This window comes from Drosophila hydei, unplaced genomic scaffold (genome assembly GCF_003285905.1).
Source record: "Drosophila hydei strain 15085-1641.00,03,60 unplaced genomic scaffold, DhydRS2 tig00000330-arrow-arrow-pilon, whole genome shotgun sequence".
Lineage (NCBI taxonomy): Eukaryota > Metazoa > Arthropoda > Insecta > Diptera > Drosophilidae > Drosophila > Drosophila hydei.
The window spans coordinates 74,650-85,000 of NW_022045710.1; the positions used below are offsets into that span (position 1 = coordinate 74,650).

Consider the following 10,351-nt stretch of genomic DNA (forward strand, 5'->3'; position numbering starts at 1 on the left):
ATACAGATACATTTTTCAGATACTACCACACTGTCAGTTTCGTATTATTTTTTTTACACTTAATACACAGCTCTTTAAATACTGTATAATAGTTATTTACATACGAATTTAGACAAATTAAATTAAAAAAAATGACGTGGATACGGATACGGCAGCTCCGCACTTATTAAACATACAAAACAGAAAAAATGTGATTAGCTGAAAGAAAAAATAAAATTCGACAATGTATATATACATAAAACACTTGGCATTGTGTCTGTGTGCGTGTAAGTGATTATTATGCATTTAAAATGAAACAACTAGGGGACAAACATTTGTATATAAGGCGCCACTAATACGTTTTCATAATTCCATGCCGGTTTTAAAATGTTTCAGCTTCTGAAATATTTCATGATTTGACTCATAAAAAATATATTCGCTTATGGTATTGGTTTTGTGTATGTATACAAGAAAATCGTCGGATTCAATGTTTATGTATTTGAGTTTCCTTCGAGAGACAGCCAAGAGAGAGAAAGAGTGCAAGAGAGAGAACGAGGGAGGAAAAAGACAGAAAGAGAGAGAGAGCGAGGGAAGAAACAGACAGAGAGAGAGAGAGAGAGAGAGAGATGGAGTACGAGAGAATGGGAGAGCCGAAGCAAAACTTTTTGATTTTAGTGCAATAACATTATTTTATCCTTTCAAAACAAGCCATATAAAAGAATTGGGTTTTTCATATATTGTACTGTATTTAGGATCAGTATACGTATGTATGCATATATGTATATACGACTATGACAAGTGCCTTTTGTTACGTTTTGTATTATAAAATGGGAAAATGATGTGTATATACTTACCTGTATATTACATTTTAAACCTGTATACAAATTCGAAATATTCGGCATTTAAGATACTTAAAGTGAATTAATTGGAGCAACACATGTACATATACATACATTGTGTACATACAATACTCACTCACATACAAATATACATTTGAGTGTATGAATAACGCATATTACATTGATCAGTCTAATTTTGTTCACTTGAAATATAAGTATGTAAAAAGTCGTACACAGATGCATACATATACTGTTATTTAACGAAAACGATACATAACATAAGCCCACTCACGCACAGATACAGAAACACATATTTACAATTACTGTTACTGTCCATGGTCCGTCGTGTTGAATTGGACAATTCATTCACCTGCAAGTTGATTAAAAATTATCTGATCTTACAACTTCCTTCGTACTTTCCAGAAACTTGGGATATCGGCATGTTGCCGGCGGACGAAAGCTTAATATTGTCAAAAACAAATAACAACAAGAACGACAATTGGGTCACCGGCATGCTTTTTAGAACCAGCATTAGTAGCAGGTCAACAAGTCACAAATCTACAAAGGTCCAAAGGAGTGGGAAAAATAGATAAAGAAAGAGTTAAATTAAAGGCCTCAGGAGATCAATAGCAAAGCAAACAGTAACACGAAACACTTTATGTATAATAATATAAATGACTATTGTACCGCCATCAAGTAGGAGGCTTGGGCTAATTGTCAACTGGAAATCGCTGACTGGAACGTCTGAAAGAGAAACAGATCAGCTGTTGTCAAAGTTAAGTGGGCTTACGGTCAACTGGAAATCGTTGCCAAAAATTGTGGGAACATTGAACGCAGAAGAACAGCTGATGTCCAAGTCAAGTGCGAGTGAAAAGGATGGTGCAGCAGACGCTTTGGCTATACGCATTAATTGTATTGAAAACGGCTTGGCGGAGCACAATATTAATTACGATAAATGGATGGGAAAGTCCCTAACACTCAGTCAGCAGCAGCAGCAGCACCAGCACCAGCACCACCAGCACCAGAACTATCAGCTGCACCACCATCACCAGGAGCCAAGCAACAGAACAATAACTCCACCGACGACCATTGACAAAAAACATATGCCAAAAGCTCGAAAACGAAATCAACCAACGACCGCTCTCTTAAAACCAGCTACAATGCATCGAAAGTCCAAATGTAAAAGCAAGAGTAACAAAAAAACCATTCTTGCCAATCGAACAACAACAATAATAGCTAAAGTTTGCACTGGCAAAGAACAAGGGCAAGAACAACAACAACAACAACAATGTATTAAGCATTTTAATACAATGCACCTCAAGAGCCACCCCCTATGCCCTCAGTCGCCGCCAACAGTGATCGCAGCTGAGCAAAAATCTAACGATGACAGTACGAGAAGTATTAACATAAGCAATAAGAAGAAGAAGAATCATTCCGTGCGTTTCAAAATGTTAGTTCCATTGCCCAGTTTGGGTGCCACATCTCTTGTCACGCTACTGACGATCATTTGCATAGAAACTGTCCTACTCTCCACAATGTCCAGTTGCGCTAAGACATTCTATATGCATTGGAATACATCGAACAGCATGTAAGTGTTCTAATAATATACTTATTATATTTATGTATAATATAATATATATACATAGACACACACACACACACACACACACACACACACACACACACACACACACACACACACACACACACACACACACACACACACACACACACACACACACACACACACACACACACACACACACACACACACACACACACACACACACACACACACACACACACACACACACACACACACACACACACACACACACACACACACACACACACACACACACACACACACACACACACACACACACACACACACACACACACACACACACACACACACACACACACACACACACACACACACACACCTACACACCCACACACCCCTACATAACTGTCATAATCCATGCTATAATTGTTTCATAATTTAAAAATAATCAAGATCTTCCAGATAAATTATATATATAATTATAGCATGGATTATATATATATATATATATATATATTGTAAAATTGATTGGGCTCCCCTTTCATATATAAGTATTTATGTGTTTTTTAGTTACTGTGTGTGTGTGTGTGTGTGTGTGTTGCCGTAACCCTAGTCGCACTCGCACATTTATGCGATTGAGTGAGTGTCGCAAAAGCGAACATGTGAAATGTGCGTACTTCATTAGGGGTGATTTTTGATTTACAAAGCTCTACAATAAAATAGAAGGAAAGAAAAAATAAACAAAGAACAACTGGGAACTTGGAGGTTGGCAGTTGGAAGTTGGAAGGGGAGCAGAACGAAACCAAGGAAACGTTTTTCGGGGGCAGGAGGCAGACATAAGACATAAGTGCGTGCTGCGTGTTAAACACACAGCACTTGATGGGTGGCATGGGGGAATGTGGGAAGGTGGGAAGGGTCGAGGTAGCTGGTATCGAGTGGAACCCTCCTGTGGTTTCGACTGCAGGCCCGAGCCTAGGTTTTATGACCTACCGAACCTTACCCTTTTCGAATGCATTCAGCACTCTCCGTCAACGCACCACCAGTATTTAGTCGCACATTTCTAAATAAATAAATAAATAACGCGTTTGCTGTTCTCCGTCTGATGAGGAAATAATATATGTAACCTGGGGAGGATGGGGGAATAACTTGTTGGTAGTGCTGGTGTTGTAGCTCTCACTTGTACTTCTTCTTGATCACATATTAAAATGTAACAATTCCTGGACGTGAGGATACTCTGGATGTGGGTGAGGCATGTAATAAGGGGTGGGTCTCCTCAATAGAGAATGGCTTGGTGGTGTTGCCTCGATCTTTACCTCTCACTTGTACTTGTACGGATCACTTATTGAAAGGAACTATTCCTTGACGTGAGGACATCCTGGGAATGAGTAATGGATGCAAAAAGGTGTGGGGGTGGAAGAATAACTTTGTGGTTTTGCCTCTCTCACTTGTACATCTTCCTTCTTCATCACGTTTTCATTGAAAAATACAGCTCGACCAAAGATACTCCATCTTCTTATGTAATGGTAGTAGAGAGCAGATTGTTAGAGTAAATGTATTGATACCAATTTGAAAAATATATAACTTCAACTTAACCTTAATTTTTTTTAACTTTACAGATTTCGGATCGATAATACGGATCATATTATTGACGTGAACAAAGGCAATCTAGCATTTGAGTTCGATCAGGTGCACATAATATGTCCAGTTTATGAGCCCGGGGCATTTGAGAATGAAACAGAGAAATACATTATATACAATGTATCCAAAGTGGAGTACGAAACATGTCGCATAACGAACGCCGATCCGCGAGTAATAGCTATATGTGATAAGCCTCAGAAATTAATGTTTTTTACGATAACTTTCCGGCCATTTACACCACAGCCAGGTGGTTTAGAGTTCCTACCTGGAAATGACTACTATTTCATTTGTAAGTTAATCTGAAGTAAATCTTTCTTTATATCTTTGACTCAGTAAAAAGGTCTACTGAGTCGATGTATCCTTCCGTCCGTGTGTTCATCCCGCTTATGATTTAAGTGTATCTTTATACCACACAACTTTTTAATTCAAATTCGATTTTAGGACTTGTTTTCTTATGCATAACTTAAAAGCCAAATTCTTTCTAGGATGTTCCCGTTTTTGAAATTTCTTTAATATCGATAAGAATCGAATATTTAATTCGGGTTTTATAAGCATTCTCTAATGTAGACTTAATATTGCACTATGATTTAAACTGGAGTGTCCAGAAAATAATATGTTCAATTATAAAAAGACTTTTTTCCTCAGGATTTCATCCCTGCAAAGAATATAATTTTAATATTTTAACTTGTATGTTCCTTAACTGATTTTAATTAAACCTTTAGTACATGGTCGTCTTGATTCCGTTGGTCGTAAATATTGGCTATATTCGCTACTATACTAAACGAAACTATAGTTTATATGATTTATATGATAACGTAGGACCAATAGTGAAATACCTGAATAATAATTAATAACTATTGAATTGATTTTCATTGAACAATCTAATCTTTATATTTTTGCTGTATTTAAATTATAGCGACGTCATCGAAGGACGATTTGTATCGTCGCATAGGTGGTCGCTGTTCCACAAATAATATGAAAGTTGTGTTCAAAGTATGCTGTGCGCCCGAAGAGAAGAACAAGACAACGGAGACAACAACACTGCTGGGCAATATGCCAGGTGTGGACAGTGGAGGAACGGCCAATAGGAACAATGGCGTCGATAATGCTGCAGTTAATGTTGATCCTAATCGAAATATGAATAGCCAAAATGGAATTAATACAATTGGCATGGGCATTGGCAGTGGATCGGCAGCTGGGAACGGTGTTCAAATGAAGCCCGTCAATGGCATGGGCACTTCGATCAATACTAATATCGATCAATTTAATCGCATACCCATTCAACCGAATGTAATTGCAGCAGGAGGAGGAGGAGTGGGAGCTATAGGAGGCGGAGCTGGAGGATCGGGCATAATGCACTCACCTGGCCATGGCAGCATAAATATGCTGCCACCTGGACGGGGCGGCATTCACATGCCTTATCCCAACCATCATCATATACAGTCTGGCATTCGGATTAATAATGTGCCAACGCAACAGAATAATCAACATCCACATCACAAAGGCAATCTGAATAATATGAACAGTAATGGTAAGGATGAAACAACAAATCAGCTCAACATACACGAGGAAGTTGGCAAAAAAGATATGCATTACCTGTCGCCGGTTGTTGTTGACACAAATTACAGTAACATTGTGCAGAGCACGATTAACTGGCCAATTAATACTTGGGCCATTAACTCTGGTGCGGACACGAACAGAACGACAACAAACACATCATCAAACAGCAAAACAACAAATTCAAATTTGAATTCAAATTCAAATTCAACTAACATATCTAATAATAATAACAATAATAATCATAATAGCAAACAATTCTTCCATCCGAAACACACCACAAATATCAAAATTCAAACTACCTCTGACAGTCATAATACAAATATTAGCAATTATACACAATCATCCCACAGTCCGAAAGACCTTGGTAATAATAAGACGAAAAGTAAGTAGAATACATTAGAAATGCAATTGCCTACGCATTTGCCATTAACCTGTGTCACACCTGCCCCCCAAATCACATGACCACCACCACACCTGTCCCGGCCACCATGTGCTATTAAGACCTCTTTCGTCACTTTGAAAGCCGAAAGAGAGAAGCTCAGTCAAATTCATTGACAATGCTGAGAGTATATGTTGAAAATAGTTTTTAAGAGAAGAGATGAGAAGAATAGAGAAGAAAGTGGAAATATCAGATTGAGATTCAGATGCTGACGAAATAAGACAACATCGAGATGAGATGGAGATGAGGTGGGATTGAGATAAGTTGGGATTCAGATAATTTATCTGAAGGGGAAATTTAATAATTGTAAATTGCAAAGATGAGTTGAGATTGAGATTGAGATGAGCTGTGATTGACATGAATTAAGATTGAGATGAGTTGAGATTAAGAGGAATTAAGTTTGAGATGAGATTGAGATGAAATTGAGTTGAGATAATGATTGAGTTGGGATTGAGATAAGTTGAGACTGAGATGAATTAAGATTGAGATGAGTTGACATTGAGATGAATTAAGATTAAGATGACATTGAGATGAACTGAGATTGAGATGAGTTGAGATTGAGATGAATTAAGATTAAGATGGGTTGAGACTGAGATGAGATTGAGTTAAGACTGAGCGTTGTTCAGATTAATATGAGTTGGGATTGAGATAAGATAGCAAAAAGGAGAGATCAGATCAATAAACTAATATTCTGTGCTAAAGACGCAATATCTTTATTATATTAATCTATAATCTATGAAAGGTGCAGTATTTTGTCCGTCTTGCCTTTTTCCACTCGCCTCCTTATTTGTTCTGCAATACTTTTCTTAGAATTGAAGAGGGAAATTTAATAATTGTAAAAGTTTTTCGGATCACCATCGATTTTTATCTCATTCATTCGTTTCATTCATTCATTTTTATACCCTGATGCCATTGAAAATGGGAAATCAGGTTATAATGGTCTTGTTCAAATGTATGTAACAGGCAGAAGGAGTCGTGGTGGACCCCATAAAGTATATAAAGTATATTCTTGATCAGGACGACAAGTTGAGTCGATTGAGGCCTGTCCGTCTGTCCGTATATGTGAACGCGTCGATCTCAGCATCTATAAGAGCTAGAGACGTGAATTTTTTGTGTATTCCGTATATAGCACGCGCATATCGAGGAGGCATTTTTTATTGTTTTTTTTAATTTTTAAATTATGAAGTGGCGATGTTGGTAGAGTTGATGTTCGTTGCGTAAACAATTTGGGTTCGAATCTTGGTGTCGTCGCAATGTCAGTTTTCATTTGTTTTTTTTTGAATACTCGATACAAACTACGAAAAATATTAAAAACGCATATAGGACTGGGATCAGGGTATCTCCTAGTCGGGCACCCCGACTAGATCTTTCTTACTTGTTTAAATTGCGTCTATCAAAGTTTTATAGTTTGAGTATAGATTATATTGCCAATATAATAGGGTTCTAACAGCTTTGCAGTTGTTTGTTGGAACATATCGTTCGAGGACAGCACGACAATATAAAGTCATTTTCCACTTTTGTAGAAAATTGTTATAAGGAAATCGAACATGACCATATATCTAGGCATAAGAAATCGAAAAAGCCGATATCAATAGAAACTTGGCTACCTCTAATGACGTACTAAAGAAAACGTGGCGGCGTGACTTATTGAAAATATATTGAACCTTCCGAAGTTTTGTAGCTAACTAGCTTTATCATAGTGGTGACTGCAAAAACCGAGATCAAAGTGTGACTGTGAATACAGAAATGGTTTGATTTGACTGTTTTCCCTTACAAATACAAATATACACATTTTGAAGCTGGACAACAAACGGGCTGGCTCTGAAGTGTATGTAGATCATCAAAATCTTGTGAATTTAGCAGAACTATTTGCTGCGCGTTCTTTACCTGAAATAACCTGTGGATGAAAAGATATATCAAACCTTTGCTCGACACATTGCCTAATGATATATAGTGCGAGTAATAATAACAAATGAAAATTAGTCCATTTTTAATAAAAAATAATATATAAAGAAAAGATTGCGCTGTGCCTAACCCGACCAATGTCAACCAACTTCCTATGTATGCGTAAGATCATGAGTACAACACGATTTTGCCTTATACTATGTATTTAGCCAGGCTAAAATCTCAAGACTTGTTACGAATCTTTTTAACTTAAACGTTTTACACATTCCAGATGATCATCACAATTATGATAAACATCCAAATGAAGTAGTTAAAAACGAAGAGCTGACCTACAACGGTGGATCGGGTCAAGCGACGCTTAGTCGCCACTTCGATTCCTACTTATGGATCTGGAGTTGGCTGCCTGGGGGCACTATTACAACAACGATCCTTATTGCCAGCATAGTATACACATTTCATTATCTGTTGAGGACATTAAACAACGCAATGGATCGTGGCAGGGAAATACTGGATATATACCGGTGAATGAGCTGAATGGCTGACTCGGCTGAAAGATAAAGATATTAAAAGCCATCATAATGTAACATCACACGTGAGACTACTAAATTGTCGGGGAGTACTCTATGTAAACATAGTTATACGACGTGCTTATGTATTTTGAAAATAAGATCGATTCAAGAATCGACGAACAGACAGAAACACAGAGAGAGAGAGAGAGAGAGAGAGAGAGAGAGAGAGAGAGAGAGAGAGAGAGAGAGAGAGGAAGAGAGAGAAAAGTAATTGAGGAAAAGAAGGAGAAAGGTGAAAATAGAATAAATAAGCAAAAAAAAAAATGAAAAATATTTCAAGCGCATTAAAACATAGTTTATAGCGATATAAATATATATTATTTAACTTAACTTAATAAGTAAACATAGAGAAAGCCGATACCAGATTTAAGATTGGAGTATATAGATAATGTTTGCTTTGGCCTCTGATGATTGTATTGTTCGTATTTAACTGAAAAGTATTTCCCAAAAAACTTAGCAGCTCTTATCTTGAGTACAACTAGTATCATAAAAAGCATATAATTTTAACAAGTTTACAATTAAACTTATTTGTTTTTATTTTTTTTTTGTCGAACATTATTCTGTAAATATTTTCAATTAATTTTTTTTGGCAATTTATCGAAATATTTTTATGTCTGTTTCGTCTGATAGTCTCTGCCATAAGACATCTTAAAATGATTGATAACTTTTTCTATTTCTATGAAATCGATTTTAATCAATATCAAATATTTGAAGACTAGACTTACCAAATTTGCTGCATAAAGTAAAGTAAGAAACACTAAAGTGAAGTTATTTACATGTTGACACGTCTACTGTGTTCATGGTATCTGCTAGTCGAGCATACTGACAAGCGAACGCTTACTTCTTTCACTTAGTCACTTATAATAAAAGCTTTATATGTGACATTTTATTATTTTTCATGTTGATTATGGCTTTGAAGTTTTAAAACTATCCAGTTAATGCTCGTCCCTCTTCGAAGTCAGAAAGCAAACTTACATTATATTCATATATATAAAAAAAAAATATATATATATATATATATATGTATATATATATATATGTATATACTCATACATAAACATATACTTCTCGTACAATAGCTGCCTTGTGCGTTGGACAGCTTTGACTGAACATAAAAATTAAAAAAAAAATTAAATGCTATATATATACATATATATAATAAGCGTACATTTATATTTTAGAAGAAGATTAAAACACGTGTAGGAAATTAGAAACTAAGTGACTAAAGCCAATGGCAAACAGAGATAAACACGATAATATGAAACACGTACTTGTTATATCACAAAACGTATGAACGTATGAATCTTTCGTATGGCATTTACATTTACAGTTATTATTCGTATTTTAAGTATTTCGAATATGGGAAAGGTGAAATTCAAAGAACTCTCAACTGTAAGTTTTTATGTTCTTATGCTTTTTTGTTTTTGTTTTTGTTTTAGTTTTTTAATTTTAATTTTGGAATTTTGTAAATAAAACGTAGCAATATATATATATATATATTTATACATATATATATATATATATATATATATATATATATATATATATATATATATATATATACATATATATATGCTATTGAAGTTACATACAAAATTGTATACAAAAAAAAGAAAAACATTCGTTCGAAGAATGAGAGACAAACAACAAAGTTTAGGTGAAACGTTATTATAATTGTATATTTAATAAAAAGCTGAAACAAAAAATAACAAACAAACAAAGAGAATTTGTAATTCATGTATTGATGCATTCACAACATGAAAATTATTTACATACCATATAAGTAGTATTCATATACATACATTTAAAGAGAAAGTAAGAAACCAATGAGTTGGATCGTTTCGGTGTTATTTAT

At 35.5% G+C, this 10,351-nt stretch overlaps 1 protein-coding gene and 1 long non-coding RNA gene across 3 annotated transcripts; one reads left to right on the forward strand and one right to left on the reverse strand.

Moving 5' to 3' along the window:
* The first annotated feature begins 230 nt into the window (after nucleotides 1-230).
* LOC111593713 lies at nucleotides 231-8,719 on the forward strand. Of its 2 annotated transcripts, none has more exons than XM_023306679.2 (5): nucleotides 231-266; nucleotides 1,242-2,406; nucleotides 4,002-4,312; nucleotides 4,940-5,554; nucleotides 8,199-8,719. In XM_023306679.2, exons 2-5 carry the CDS (start codon nucleotides 1,493-1,495, stop codon nucleotides 8,450-8,452), a joined length of 2,094 nt encoding a protein of 697 aa, XP_023162447.2. In that variant the 5' UTR covers nucleotides 231-266; nucleotides 1,242-1,492; the 3' UTR covers nucleotides 8,453-8,719. The 2 variants fall into 2 exon arrangements, with proteins under 2 accessions (XP_023162447.2, XP_023162446.1); XM_023306678.1 differs by lacking the exon at nucleotides 8,199-8,719 and adding an exon at nucleotides 7,473-7,573 and having other exon boundaries at nucleotides 4,940-5,965.
* Nucleotides 3,568-3,989, reverse strand: LOC111593714. Its single transcript, XR_002751062.1, has 2 exons — nucleotides 3,831-3,989; nucleotides 3,568-3,760 (listed from the first exon to the last, which is right to left on the reverse strand). It is a non-coding gene; the product is annotated as an uncharacterized LOC111593714 (long non-coding RNA).
* Nucleotides 8,720-10,351: the final 1,632 nt, after the last annotated feature.

Coding starts and splice junctions, on each gene's coding strand:
- LOC111593713 (XM_023306678.1), top strand. CDS start 1,493: ATGACTATTGTACCGCCATCAAGTAGGAGGCTTGGGCTAATTGTCAAC. Junction 2,407..4,001: donor TGGAATACATCGAACAGCAT/GTAAGTGTTCTA, acceptor TTAACTTTACAG/ATTTCGGATCGATAATACGG. Junction 4,313..4,939: donor AAATGACTACTATTTCATTT/GTAAGTTAATCT, acceptor TTTAAATTATAG/CGACGTCATCGAAGGACGAT.